This window comes from Mastigoproctus giganteus, chromosome 6 (assembly GCF_048544385.1).
Source record: "Mastigoproctus giganteus isolate SK-2022 chromosome 6, ASM4854438v1, whole genome shotgun sequence".
NCBI lineage: Eukaryota > Metazoa > Arthropoda > Arachnida > Uropygi > Thelyphonidae > Mastigoproctus > Mastigoproctus giganteus.
This window is the reverse complement of record NC_143580.1, coordinates 93,590,575-93,606,547: the sequence shown is the minus strand read 5'-3', so window position 1 is coordinate 93,606,547 and position 15,973 is coordinate 93,590,575. Positions and strand designations below refer to the sequence as shown.

Below are 15,973 nucleotides of genomic sequence, written 5' to 3'. Positions count from 1 at the left end.
TAATAATAATTAAACTACATGTGAAAGCTGGAACAAGAATAGAAAGCAGAAACGCAGCTTTCTCCGATACAGTTTCTTGTGGCTTTCGTTCTTTCTTGATTAGGCCCGATGAACGGATTTAACCTGGAATCCAGTGATATCGCCAATTGCTAAGTAATTCTATTTAATGGTAATTCAGCTTACCGTTAGGTTAAAATTTGTACACAAGAAAATTCAAGTAGTTTAATTAAATAGAAACTTGTCATTCATTTTTGTACATTCATTCATTCATTCTGAATACACGCTTAATGCTCCATTTCATTTCTCATGAAATTGAAAGCGCTTAGTTTGTGTGTTGTTTATGAAACAGAGGGAGCATTGCGTTCCAGTGAAAGGGACAATACTGAAAGAAAAGGCAGGCAATATTAGAACAAAGCGAATGTAGAATTCAAGACACCGAATCGCTGAAGGAATCACTTCAAAAATCGAAATTGCTTAGTCTACAAGACGAATTAGGCAGTCTCAACGGTTCTGGTCCTGTGATTTCGCTAATGCATGAGAGACAGAGTTTCTCGAACTGCTACATAGTTAAAAGAGTGAACTATGAGACGTTTTCATTATTCAAACGATTGTAGATTTCCTTGTTCACTACTTCGCCAAAATTTTAACTTTTAAGAATTTATCCCCTCGTGGAAGAAAGCAAGAAGTTAACCAATTAGTAGGAGCCAATATGGAAGATTCTGGAACCACCCACCTTCCGTTTATTTTTACTGGAAAACCAATGAACCAAGTGCTTCAAGAACCTGCAAGCCTTACTATGGAAGAATGCAAGCAACAAATCAGCATGGATAATCTATAGCATTTTGGAAGACATATCAGGGTCCTGGAACATGATCATGCCTTTCCTGCTATTTGGATTCTATTGCTGCTGTCACTAGGGTTATCTATTGACTTTCTTGTTAGTTCACTACCGGCTTACCAACATGTCGGTATCATCGCCTACCATCCGACAGTGAATTACATCTGTATAACGTGTTTGGGGACTGTGTGACTGGGGATTTGTGTGTTGTGCTGGCTGAAAACTTGTACCAACTCGCAGTGGCGAGAAAGGTATCCCATCCCGTACCTAAAAATGGGCAAAGAAGAATCGTTATGACTTTCTTCAGTGGCTAATACCACGTTTCACGAAATGACGTGAATATGAGGCCTCCAGGGTTAAAGCGATTGTTTCATAGAACCAGATAAAGGAATCCATCAAAGAACGAAATGCTACTTAATGTATATATTTTCTTATTGACTGTCATTCTCTCTCTCTCTCTCTCTCTCTCTCTCTCTCTCTAAACACGCATGAAATGAAACCAGTTAATTCAAAGCGAACTCACACGTGTACCTGACAATATCTAGTCGTTCCTATCATCAATAGAGGCACAAAAATGATTAATCGTCGAACAGAACCTCAGAGTGGAATATTTGGCCATTAGTGAGAAGTGAAAGCTAACTAGCGTGGAGCGCAATCGCAGAAATTAGTTACGGAAGGTAGCAACAAAAGAATGTTGATATTTTCTACGACAGAAGCCGTAAGTAAACTAGGATAAACCTGCTTCTACCACCTGGATGAAACCTTCAAAATTGTACCCTGCTTTTGAAAGTTGTATATCATCCGCAATCATGTAAGCGGAAATAATGTTCCAAGCACTGTACTCCTTGTATTGGTGAGTACTTAAAAAAAAAGTTAGACATGCATGTTCGAAAGAATCAGTGGACTTTGTCGAGCGAATTCAATTGTACTAAAGCCTGAATTTATTTTAAGTGACTCTGAGCAAGTAGCAATGTACGTTGCTTAAACGATTTACACAGTTTTCATATAAACGGATGTTTTATTAATTTAAGTATTTTATGAAATTTTTGGTAGAAAAATATCTACCGAAAGTTAGGTGCTACCCAATTTTGTTACAGATATCGGTGTCTCAGCTCGCCATTTATTGCAAACTGTTGCTTTTTTTTTTTTTTTTTTAAATCCAGCATTCAACAGCTGAAAGTTAAAAAAAAAACACAGAGCTGTTGTTTAATAAACAGAGCTACTGAAGCTGGGGTAAACTAATTGCAAAGTTGGTATTATGGAGATAAGCTATCCCTCAATGAATACGGTAGCTAACAATCGGCAACACGAGCCTACGAAATAACTATATTATGGGATTCATTCTCGAACACAGTAGTGCTCACGGATCAAGTTAGACGAGCCCTGCCTTAATGTACACCTTGGCGTTTATGCGTTAGAGCGCTAAGTTACAGGAACAATATCCATAATGTCATTAGACCAAGCACCACAACAAACAGTTTGTAAGCAACCGGCCTATGCATTCTATACGAAAGGTGCTGGTGAGCCAGCGCTAGAGCACCCGTGTAGCGAATTATTAAAATAAACGAATATACTGGCATATAAGTATGGCAGTTTTTTTTTTTTTTCAATTGTTAAGACTGTTATTAGTAACCCGGAAACCATTCAAAGCGAACGAAATTCCAACCGAGCCAACATGAGTTTCAGAGGAAAGTGGAAAACACTTTTTAAGGCTATGTATTTTATTAAGGCTATTTTATTGTATGTAAAATTTAGTCCGGGCAATATCCATCATGGCTTAACAGTAGTTCCACAGCAAGTTGAAACTTTTGATGGGCATAATCGAAATAGTCTATTATATGCAAATTAGGTGATTACGAAATAGGAAAGAGAAAAAAAAAAAAAAAAAAGGACAGCGAAGATATTCTGTCCGATCCAATGATATCATTCGCTTATGCCCATTACTAGTTACGTCCTTTTGTTCGGAAAAGAACATCATGGTGTACATGCAATGAGGAGAATGCAATGAATATGTAGAGGTAAATGTAATGAATGTGTTAACTAATACTGCAATATACGCTCATCATCAGCACCAGTTTGATAATATTAAAGGAACCAACAACGTACGACCTTACACAGCTTAAAATATCCATTTATTCATACAGATCAAATACTGTTTTTAGAATCATCTACTTTGGTCATTGTGCGCCTACGTAGTTTTCATTGTGTATTATGACTGTACTAGCGTTGTTAGAAGGGCGATTTACATGTTGCCTTAGTCGAACCACAGAATTACATGAGCAGAAGACAGTGATTATTAGTACCACCTCAGGTTTATCTATAGTTTGTCTACAAGTGCTATAGCAACTTCAATGCGACGAAATGACAAGTATTATCCTGGTGAGAATTTACGAAGCCAATGGGAGTGCAGGAACTATTTATTTTATTTTTTTTCCTTTTGAAACTCGAGAGTAATATTGTTTTTAACAGCAGGTAATGAAACCATTTAACACTATTACGTTCAGAATCATCCAGCCACCACTATTCAGGAAAATAGTCCTATAAACATAATTTACCGGCATTACTTTGCGGGTGGTATACGTGTAAATTACAATACAAGTCGAGATTATACGATTCACTGCTACAGTAGGCATGTTTACCGATGGCATCACCAGATTGTAACCGGCTAAAATATAGGGGAGAGAGTATAGTCATAAATGCACAATCTTCAGAGTGAACTAATGAAGTGGAGTTTCTCGGGGTTCAGTACTAGGAGCCTCATATGTGTCTCGCCTGTTTTAAAGATATCGATGAAAGAGTGCTAGGGAATTTGTCAAAGTCTGCTGATGATTTAAAAGTAGGAAGGGTTTGTTTGTTTGTTATTTGGTTTTCAGGAGCATTAGCAACTAAGGCCATATTGCTCCGGGGATATGCGGTGGTCATTCCCTGACCTTTCCGCATCCTCTGTATTTGGTGGTGACAGGCTTGAACCCCGGTCTAATCAAGAAGCTTGTGCTACGCACTGATGCTCCTTCCCACCTGGCTACGGAGGCGCCAGTAGGAAGGGATCAGATCGTTTCACTTCAGAATGACTTAGATCGGTTGCACAAATGACTTAGGGATTACAATTCAGTCATACATGAAATTTTCATACAGTGTAAACAAGCGGCTGGAAAAGAACATCGTGTCATGTCTATATAGACAACTCACCATGTTGTTTTTTGAGCTTCTAAAAAAAAAAAAAAAGATTTCTAAAGAACAGCAGCAAGATTAGTGAGGGATTGATGTCCACACGACTTCGACTCATCTGAACGGCTTATACAATGCGGACTACAGAAGCGTGGCAACTAGACATCTTAGAGAATGCCTGATAATAAGTAAATAGCGCAAGAATGAAAACCAAAAATGAATGAAAATATTCAAAATATGTTTTGCATATTTGCCTTCAGTGCCTCTCTTTCCCTTTCATGTACACTTTCTTCAGTGCAATGAAATCATCTCCCCCTTGTTCATTACGTTGCAGTTCGTGTAATTGTCTGTCATTTTGACCCTCAAGGCCAGGCATATTTTCTGTCAAAAATCCTTTCAGAGATTTTAACATAACACAGTAAAAAAATACTGGTGGAGTGGAAGCAGGTATTAATAAATCCAGGATCCCTTATATCCGTGATTATTAGGGATTTTACATTTTGAAATAAACTCTTAACAGAGAAAAAATTATCCTAATGTATGTCAAACAGTATATATATATATATATATCTGCGAAAGACTAGAACGATGAAGCCAGAAACTAATGACACACAAAAGGTGTGTGTGTGTGGGATAAATCTAATGGAGCACAAAACTAGGATTCTATGGTTTTCCGGCGATACTTTTTATTGGTAGGTCATTGTTAAACCACTGTGTGACCCTCAGAACTTTCTCGGAGATGAATCCACCGGCAATGTGCAACCTGTTTCCTTAAGTGGACAGGCAAGAAGCCGCCCGAAAGGTGGGATATTTTCTAATGAACTCCCATGGATTAGGCGCTGAAACTCGTCCTATGCGTATATTAATAGTAGTGAGTCTCTGGCGAGAGGACTGAACTGCGAATCATGGAATTTTTATAGATTGCGTCCGGAGTATAGTATTTTTAATAGGGGAACTCCATCGTTGTGGCCGCCGACTTAAGCATCCAATATTCTTCATGTACAATTGTTTGGGGGTTTTTGGGGGAGGCGAAAAAGCCAATGTTTCTGTTCCATGGCTGCTGTGAAGGCAACTGTTTCGATGCACCTCCTCGTAATGTTATTATCCTTAACAGAGAGGGGGGGTTGCTGCTTAGATTGCCACCTAGGTTTGGCATTTTCAAATGAAGGGTGTCTAAATGATCGCAAATGCTAATTTCAGGCTCGAAAACCGCAAGATTAGCGCGACCAAGTGATACGGATACGACCAAGTGATATCCATTAATGGAATATCAAACGTTACTAGTTTGAGAGAAAAAGTTATTTGAGCTGATTTTGTTGGATTGGGCCATAGCAGAAATTGGCGAAGATTTTCTCAAACGTCATTAAAGGCCACCGTAGCCTAGTAGTCAGGCGCGCTGGTGCATAAGTACACGTGCCTTGAGTGACCGCGGTTCAAGCCCGTGACTGCTGAATACGGTGCTGTTTCTTGTATTCTGTCTATCTTGTTAACTCCTCTGACTGTTTGGTCGTCCCGGAGTATAAACAGAAAATTCATTTTATTTATTATTTTGGCAAAAAATACTGACTGTGATATGATTTACATTATCTTCAGGGCTGATACATATAATTAGTAACTAAATGGGGAATGCTAAAATGCTACTCAAGTACTAAAATCTTCAAGGCACAGATCTCATCGAACATTTTACCTCTCACAGCTGAGAAGATTTAAAATTTACATTATAATGGTATGGATAAATATGTAAGAACTGGAATTACAGCGATGAAAGGTGGCCGAAACAGGATATCATTCCAATAAACAGTCTGGACCAAACTGGACTAAATCTACGTCAAGGAGATGTACCAACGAAAGCAATGAATATCATTACAAAAGGGTAACGTTTAAGAACGGAAACAAGTACAAAAATTAAAACATGTCAAATGAAGGAATTGCATTCCAGAGGCTTGCTTACTGAAGACTTGTCGTTCGCCTAGCTTCAAGAATGAGGGTCGACAATATGAGGCAGATGTGCAGATATTTGTGTCTTTCCAGGCGTGCAACTGTGGCAGCAATCTGTATGGGATATCAAATTCAAACAGGGTTAGCATTATCTGATTTAAAAATTTTTCATAAGACAACATTCAATTTTATTGTATCCTGTTTCATTGCGCAGTTGTGGGAAACCACAGGAGGCTCCCCCCACCCAAACACTATGTATCCCGTTTCATCCTAGAAGTAGTAAAGGCGCATGTAATATTTTCACATGAATATCTTTTTAGTTATTGCACAATTGGTTGAATTTTGAGAAATCTCGAAATTAACCAGAAATGTCGGTTTGTTAAAAAATAGTTTTAATTTTACACTTGTGGTTACTTATGGGTCCGGAAATTCTCTTTTGTTTTTAGTTGAATAGAGAAATTCTCAATATGAATAACTGGATAGTATTTTCATTTCTATCGTCTTTCTTCATTCTGCTGCAAACCAGGTGTTCTTTACAATCCCTCAATCTCTTGGGGTTTGAAGCAATCGGCGTGCATTCTTCAATCACTGTGCCTGGGTGTGATGCGAGTCTCTGATAGCATAAAATTATTACTGATAGGGGCTAGTTAGATGGTTTCCTGCGGGTCTCCAAGAATGTAAAATAGCTGGCCATTTGCCAGAGATAGAGGGCGATATACGGTGAAGAAAACGAACTAACTGAAGAGGAGATAACGATAGAGAAATTATCAGAGTGCGAATCATTAAAGCATTTATAATTAAAATATTATTAAAATCAGGAGGCAGAACGACACAAGTTTTTAATGTAGTAGGACTAGGTGTGTCTTGGAATATTTCAGAAGTTATGCATAAATGATAGTGGGTAAGTCATAAATAGCTCTTAATCTTTAATTCTTATCAGTTAACGCGTTATAAAACAGACTTCTTGTGATAGAAGTTTTTCGAGCAGCAGGAGGTTATTCACAAGAACTGTCACTCAATGTAACTCCTCAGAAATGAAACAGCCATAATCAATGGAAATACTCTTCTTAATAGAACAGTATGGATAATTTCTACTTCTATAGTGTTCCTAACAGAACATTGCGCATGTCGTAACGATCCATTTATAAAAATAAATTCCACTAGTGTTGTATAAATTAACTTATCTTTAGTATAGCTTACAGAAAGTAGTGGTAACACTCAACGTTACACGGGAATAACGAACCTGAAGTGTAACAAATTACACTCCGTAGATAAGTATACCAGTTGCAATAATTATGAGGCCATTCAGACAATGTTTGAAAGCATAGACTGTTCAAAGGAAACACTGATTTAGCACTCGTCCTTCCAGAAAAAAAGGGGGGGGGGTCAGTTCTGCATTTGACGAAGTAAGATCCAGTTGTGAGCTCTATGAATTATCTAAGTTGCTCTTTTAGTGGCATAATGCAATGGCAAATCGAAATGGAGAATCGCGAAAATCGAAGTACTTCAATGCACAGACTGAAATCTGTCTTTATTTTTTTAAACTCGTCTCGTGTGTCGAATTCAACTACAGTATTACTATCATATATAGCAATACTATTATACTACATTTTGCAAATTCGTCTGGCTGGATCTGGCCGTCCTGGAGTATTAAACAGAAAAATTATTTATTTATTTTATGCTTATTAACTCTCAGACCAATCCGAAGTACAAGGGTATTGCAGTTTGCAAAACTTTCGTTTCTAATATCCCTCACTATAAAATACACTGTGATAGGAAATTATGCAAAAAATATACCACCAAAGTTAAAAGTCAAATGCACGTAGCCAGTAAAATTAAAACCAACATTCAGAATCAATATATAACTTTACTGAATGCGATTATTTACTTGCATATACAAATATGATTGATTTATAGAATTTACTAGGTAACTATAAGAGCTGCCCAGGAAATTCAATAGATTATGCTTTTATATAAGAAAATGTAAACCCTTTAAGGGAAAAAATAGTTTAAATGAATAATAGAGTACATTTTGTTTGTTTGTTTTGTTATTTTTTATTTTTAGGAGCATTAGCAACTAAGGCCATATTGCTCCAGGGATATGCGGTGGCCATTCCCTGACCTTTCCGCATCCTCCGTATTTGGTGGTCACGGGCTCGAACCCCGGTCTTATCAAGAAGCGTGTGCTACGTACTGCTGCTCCTGTCCACCTGGCTACGGAGGCGCCATGGAGTACATTGGATGGATTCAAGGCACAGTTCGGAAAATCGTATCAGTAAGTGTAGTTCCTTTTTCATCTGGAATAATATCAAAAGAATAACGAGTTCCCATTAATGAAATGCAGAGAGAGAGATCATTAAAATTACTGTTTCGTAATGCTGTACGTAGAATAACAAACTACCAGAAAGAATTCAACTCTAAAATTTACTAGAAAAAAATAAATTCTGTCATCTTTTAAAATAATGTTAACCTGGGCATGTTAGGACTAAAGGTATGCCAATGATTTACTGGATTCCAGCTCAAACATTCAAATTCAGATTACATTTTGGATGTGAATAAGAGAGTGAGATCATCAAATTACAGCTAGGTGACAACGAAAATAAACATTATGCATATATGAGGATTGCCGAAAATGATCCAACTTACCTCAGTTTTGATTTGAACGCTGAATTCGATATGAATAATACTGATAATATATTAATTTAAATTGGCGTCGTCACTACAAACCAATTGTAAACTCAGTAGTCACTGAACATTGAAAGAAAAATACCCAATTTGTGTGGACAATATTCGCAACCCTATCAAGGAAATGCAACCTATTTATTTCTTTAATCAAACTAACTAAAAAAAAAAAAAAAAACTTTTTTATGAAACTTTAGGGGTAAAAAGTTAAAGGGGAATTTTAAACGTTGTAGAATATCACAAAATTCAATCTAAATTTCTTATGTATCCTTTGAATTCAATAAATAAATATACACATATTTTTCATTTCTCTTTACAAATAATAAATTGTATATGTTTTTCTCTTTTTCTTCATTTCACTAAAACCTGAAATTAGAAAGAAGTGATCTTGTCTGTATCATTCTCTGACATAATTAGAGATCCTACCTTTCAATAATAACAGTGAATATTAAGTAAAGAGGATTTCTTGCATTGCAACGGTATCCAAATAGTTTAATAATGAATATGGTTCTAATGGACACCTGCAAGAAGAATATAATTCTGTTCCGATGTAACTGAGAAAGGTATCTAGTTGCTAAGTTCTGCAGGCTATATACCTAAGTGGTTCCTTACATGTCAGGATTTGATTGTAGTGTATAAAACTCTGAGAGGATCAGTAATATTCCTGAATTCATTATTAGATTTAGGGATTATTCATTGGGACTGTAGAAGTGTCGATGTCTTCCCAATCCATAAGGCAGAAGTCAAAGGGATGATGGCCAATTACGGACCACTGAGTTTGACCTATGTGGATGGTAAGGTTATGAAATCTAGTTAAAGACGCAATACAGAACCATCTCGTTGTAAATACTTCCGTTTGTTTCCATCACGTCATGTTTCTTCAAAAATCATGAAAGAAAATTTGATTTTTCAAAATTTTTTGTTAATTTTGGCAGAATTTGCACTAAAATTATAACAAAATTCTGCGTTTATTAGAATTCTATATTTAAATACATGTGTTGAACGTAAAAAGGCAGTGTGGTGAAAAAAACAGTTCACTAAACACGCACTTTTCATTTTAAAAACAGATCGTCAAATTTTCGTTTCTTTGATTTTCTTGAATATATTTTTACTCACAGCCCCTCTTAAGCATCCACCAATGCTCAGCGATCGTATTGAGTTTCCTTCTGGTACCTCATTACCATGTCTTTAATGCCCTGGTGAAACCTCTCAACCTGTTCTTCACTAATACTTCATAGATTTTCTAGGTAGTAGTAGAAGTGGGATTGTAAAAAATTTACTTATACGTTGACACTCATATTGAAGCCAATGTAATTGAGTTTACCAATTGCAGTTTACCAGCATATTTTCAAATTATATTCTTATAGACTGGATCTTTATTTTCCCCTACAAATTCTCAACAACAGACCTGAAGCTAATTCATGCCTGTTTTTTCTTTTAGTCAGTGTTCCCTCAAAATCTTGGTCCCTTATAAGTTAGCGAATTTAAGGTCCAACAAAAATACCTTGCTTTGGTTTCTCTTGGGTGATCGATTGCAATTTAATACAAAGGTAGCTAAAAAGGTAGTTCCTTAGGTAAAGTTTTCACAAACTGTTTCATAAAATCTAGTTTTATGCGCAAGGGTGGAAGTGGGACAGTTTTGGGTCTAACAGTACATAGACCTTTGGGTCTATGTGCTTTGATCCAGGCAAAAAACTTCCCTTCTTTGCCAGACCTTGACATTCCAGTTTACTCCTTTCCATACTGTCCCACTCACACAAAAAACAAGCCTTTTGTGTAGCCAGATTATTGTCCAAGTAACATGCCTATCAGTTTAACGTTATCACAGACCAACCAACCATGTTCTTGACACTTAATATTTGTTTAAAAAGTCTTCATACTTAATATTTGTTAACTTCTTTGGAATTTACTGGAATTTACTCATATTTATTTACATTGTGGAGCAATACACCTTAGAGATTCTTCTTTGATAAGTAAATAAAAGGTGTCCACTCCGTAGGATTGTAACTAATTCCTAAACCGTTCATCAAGTCACATATTACTGCAAAAAGCCATAAAATCATCCTCAGAAAAGTAGGGGACTATTTCTCGTTCTCTGTACCATGAGACAAACGTCCCATGTGCTAGAATATGTTTTGACTTTAGTCTAGAACTAAGGAGTTCTGTAGATTCCTTTGGTTAATTTAAATCTCTCTCTTACCAGTTCATTGAGGTCATGCTGTGAAAACAGTTGCGGGCTACACTCAATGTCTCCAGGCGTGTAGACTTCATTTTCATCTTCAGAAGCTTCACTTTCAGCTTCTTACTCTCTGCTGCTACATTCTGCAATATAATTGAAGGGCAAGGAATCGGCAGGTTATCTCCATATGGGACTGGTCTAAAGGAAGAAGAAATATTAGGATATGCAATGCCCTTCTTACTTTTTGCATTGAATCCCTCTACTAAGCAAAAGTAAAGTCATTACAGTGGTTTGCATATGGCATAGATTTCTTTTAAACATTTTCCCACAATCTCAATGCTTCAACACAGGTTCGGAAATCTTTATGTGGAGCCCATTGTTTACCTTGGTCACCAAGTTTCACTCAAAAATAAGCACAATACATATTTTATTCAAATTCTATAATATCTTGCTTGAGGACTATATAACTTCCAAAAATATGACAAAATATGTTCGGATTGTTCAAAAATTTGCGTGAAGACGTTTTACTTACTTTTTCGCACACGATAACTTCAAAAATAAAGGGAACTCATACTGATAAACACTGCAAGAAATCAATGACTGAAGACAGTGTGTTATCAACGTGTGAAGATTTAGTCTACAAATTCCGAGCATTTACTCTCAACTTAATAATTCAGTAATACTCATGACCTCAATTTAAGTGATTTGTAAAAAACGGTATGTGATGGAAGAAAAAAAAACAGAATAACATTTCTGCCAGAATAAAAAAACGAGTTAAAAACATCTATTAGTCTACAAACATCAAAAACCATGCAGAGTGGTGAGGTGTTTTTTTTTTTTTTTTCCGACCGATGCAGAATAAGTTCTTCCATGCGTCATTATGATATTTTAATCTTCGGATTAAATCTATCAATGGTGGCAATAATGGCGCTATTTCTCTGAGTATTTTAATTACAGTAAATTCAACAAAAAAAAAGTACAGCTACGGATGGAATATGCTTATGCTGTAGAGGCGTAAAGTCATAGTAAAACCGTGGTACACAACATAACAAAACTTATTATACGATGACATTTGGTTAAACGATTTCATTAACTTACCTTTTCGTTGATCGGTATAAAAATGTCGACTTCACAAGTACGTGTTACACATGGACTTCTTCTGACAGATAACTTTTGTCACGTATTTTGATTAAAAATATGAGTTTTTACTGTAGGTCTTGTCATCCCTAAAACGACAATATTCACAGTGTCAAAATTTTGAAAAAAATATATATATTCAATGTAATTTAAAACTAATTTGACATTAACCTAGAAATAGTATTATGGATTGGTGACAACCCGAATACAATTAACTTTTCTAAAAAAATTACACTAGCCAACAAAAAATTTTTTTTTCATACCTACGCAAAGAAAATATGTGATTCTGGAGGAAATAAACGCGTTGATTCCGAAAATCACGTCTACATCGAAATATGTACCAACGTTTATTGTTAAAATAAATGAATATAATTCAAGTTTGTAATACAAATGTAAAAAAATATTATACGTTCTTTATAACTCATTTAACTTCGGGAAAAATGTCATAAATCATTGCGAAATAGTTATATTTCAATAATATATAATCAGCATTACCTGTGCTTGTCCTTAAAAATGTTTGCTACATGTCCCCCACAAGGAACCAGCAGTAGTCCTCTATCATAACAGGATCCCAGCGACCTTGATACCGCTTTTACATCCTGGAAATATCTTGATGAAATCGCTCCCCTTGTTCAACACTCACATCTCCTAGATTTTTGGGGAAAAACTTAAAAATGGAAATGGAGAAAATGAATTTTCAACAACAATCGACAGCCCAGTTTTTTGTAGCACTCGAGTAATGGGACCAACATTTCATGGTTTTCGTCTTTCCTATTACCCAAAAAACCATGTACTACCGCCTTAAACGATCGCCAATTCAACCTCCTTTAACTGGATTTCAAACACATCGCCTTTCAGCAGTTTCCTAATTTGTGGTCCTAAGAAAATTCCTTCCTTAAGTTTGGCATATGTTAAATTACAAAAACTTTTTTCAAGTATGAAAATCAGTTACCTTCTTTTTCTAGTCCCTTCACGAAATTATTCATCAATCCAAGTTTGATATGCAGGAGTGGAAGAACCTTGTTTGATTGCACTAAAGGAATATATTTTACATTACATTGTCGTGGAATGAACTTGTCCCAGTGTTGCTCAACATAAGGTTCTTCTGTCGCACGGCTATCCCACAAACAGAAAAAAACAACAATATTTTGTGAACCCCCACCCCCTGCAAATCAACAAGCAAACCAATAACTTCAAAACACTGCATATATTCCAACCATAATTCTGGTATAAAACTGCTTTTAAACTTAATTTTGAGGCATCTATGAATAAACGCCATTCATCTGACTTATGCACGATAGTTCTTTCATAAGTCTAATAATGTCTTTGCGAAAACATATACTGTCCTCTGTAGCAAAATATTTTGAAAACTTTTCATGTTTTGCGAAACGCTGAAATATTTGTTCCTGCTACGAGTATATTCCACTGCTGTAACCTAGAATCTACTTGGAAAACATTCGCACAGTCTACAAAAATCCTCACCAAAAACGCGATGTGTGCTCTCTTCAAATTGTAAGTTTGAATCCAAGAACCATAGGTAGTCTGATTATGTTTATCACAAGAAAACCGAGGCCAGAATCAATTGCTAAAATTAAGAGAATTGGCTTATATCTGTTAAAATAATTCGGTGTGTCATATATTACTGGCTAAATTGGCATATTTTGGTAAAACGTAACTCCCTCTATATTTAATAACTGTGACGTGATGTGATACTATCATAGCCGGTTTTGATATCGACACAACAAATCGGTTCAAAATATCATTTAAGTTGTTGGAGGTAAAATCGTGGTGGCTAGTGTTATTATTATTATGTTACACTGATAACAAATGTGAACTTGCAGTACGTAAGATTAACTGTAGTAATAACAGGAGGTTATAAAGTAGGTATCTGAGATTTTTGGTGCATTGATTGCTTTGGTCACATTGATAGCTATGTGATTTTTATTTATGAAGTGTAAGTATGTGTTCGCAGACCCATTTGTTTGCTGTGCGTGCTTAAAACCGGAATAATTCAAGGATAGCCTTAGAGTTTTTTTTTGACTTATTGGTGTGACTTGTCTTACCTGCAGCTATACTGTATTTGTTTTATTCGTGTGTTAAATTCATGTGTTACCATTTTAGGATAATTTTAACTTAAATCTAAGATCTCCTTCTTTTAACAGTTATTCTTTCTGACAAACATGCACGTGTGAGGTCGTGCCATAAATAACTCTGCACAATCGAACCAAAAAAAAACTAGTGAATTTGCCCTTTGTTACTCCTTTGGAGAAGTTGGAGTTTAAATCCAATCGAAATGGAGGAATTCATAAAATCATTTTCAATCAGAGTTATAGATATCCCATCTCAGGTAGAGGGAATGAAACTTCTTCTGTTAGTTATACACCAGAATTTTTAGTCCCCACAATATGCAAATCGGCCCTTGAACGCACACACCTCTAAAGGTGTGTGCGTTCATAATACATGATAAACCACATGAAATGGCGCACTATTGGAAAGTATCTGTGCATCAAAAAATCCTTCAATCAACAGTAAAATTAAGCTACGATCTGGAACGACGTGCTTTTTATGCTCTGATCATGAATGCACGCAATCGTGTATTTATGATTTAAGCAATAAATGCAAACATAAGACGAAAGAGAGAACTTTATTGTTATATTGCTCTATACCAAGTCGGTATTATACTTTGAGATATACGAGTTTTACAATTGGATATCAATTGTCAGTCTGTTCATCGGAATAACCACTACAAAGATACGCCCAAGGAATAAGGAACAATGCAAGAACTGGCAGCAGCAGTATACTCCAGACTGTTAAGGCAGAAATGCAATTCAATAAAATTCCTCTCAAATTGAAGATAACTACTAGAAGAAAAGGTAAGAAAAATTCATTAAAGGTCATGTCTGAGAAGATTAAATGAAACCAGGAACAACGACTTATCACAGAAATATGGATGATGCGACCAGCGAATGAATTACTTCGTCACATGAACAGAAATAAGTATATACGCACACTTGTGTGTGTGTATATATATAGTGTGTTTAGGGTCTAATGGCAGCATGGGTTCCTCCTCCCCTTTCTCCGCGTAGCATACATTGTCGTGTAATACAGAACACTGTAGAGGCCAGAGATTTAAGTGTATGGATATTATTGAGTGTTGTGTTGTGTACCGTTGTCCATCTGACCTTTTAGCCGTTTGCCACACCATGCCCCTGGGTGGTAGGTGAAGTACATCAGTATTCGATATTTACTCTGGCAGGCCCTGCCACCTAGTTTCCTGAGATTTCAGTGGGTAAGACTTAAAATAAACAAAAAAAAAAAAAAACCACTAGGATTGGAATTGGCCAAAAGAAATATAAAGATTAAAATTGTTACTGTTGGGCTCGGTAAATTTTGTCATGTGTTTGACGCTAGTAGTCAAGATACAGAGTGAGGGGAGACTAAAGGCTGGGGGAAAGACAGAAGTATGGGGCCAATAGAGAAGACAACCCCAGGAGTCAGTGGGGCATGCCCATGCCCCACCAGAGGGAAAAGAAGGTGTGGCGGGGGAGGGGACAGGGAACTGTCTCCTTCCCACCGCCGAGGGATAGGGAGTTAAAGTGAATCGGGTAAGAGCACCCTATTCAGACCGCCTCTGTGTGTGTGTGTATGTATATATATATATTTATTTATTTATTATTTTTTTATGAGGAATCTATTCTCAATATTAAGAACAATTTAAAGACTTTTCAGTTCATTCACGCCGATACCTTCGTCAATGAAGCATTTCCCTCCTTGAATATCTGTTCACTGGGTTCGGCCATAATGTTCCGAACTTTTTTTTTGAAAAAAAAAATTAAATCCAAACAGTAATGAAACTAGCATGGCGCCAAGTTTGCCACTGCGAGATGCCCGAGCAAAGAAGGGGCTCGACAGCTGTTTTGGTAGGGTTGTTAAAGATCACGTGAAGGCGCAGAATTTATTATTTCGCTACTGAATTTAAGGGCGCCAAAATCTGTAAACGAAACATATTCATCTCATAGCTACTAGCTATT

General features: G+C 36.3%; 1 protein-coding gene across 1 annotated transcript in view; it reads right to left on the bottom strand.

Annotated features, from left to right (window-relative positions):
* The window catches only part of LOC150084464 (cell adhesion molecule Dscam1-like), a 616,978-nt gene that overhangs the window by 8,641 nt on the left and 592,364 nt on the right, over positions 1 to 15,973 (bottom strand). The window contains exon 26 of the mRNA XM_090376089.1: positions 11,904 to 12,031. Within this exon, the coding sequence (XP_090232215.1) occupies positions 11,982 to 12,031 (50 nt within the window). The 3' untranslated portion in view covers positions 11,904 to 11,981. The remainder of the gene's footprint in view (positions 1 to 11,903; positions 12,032 to 15,973) is intronic.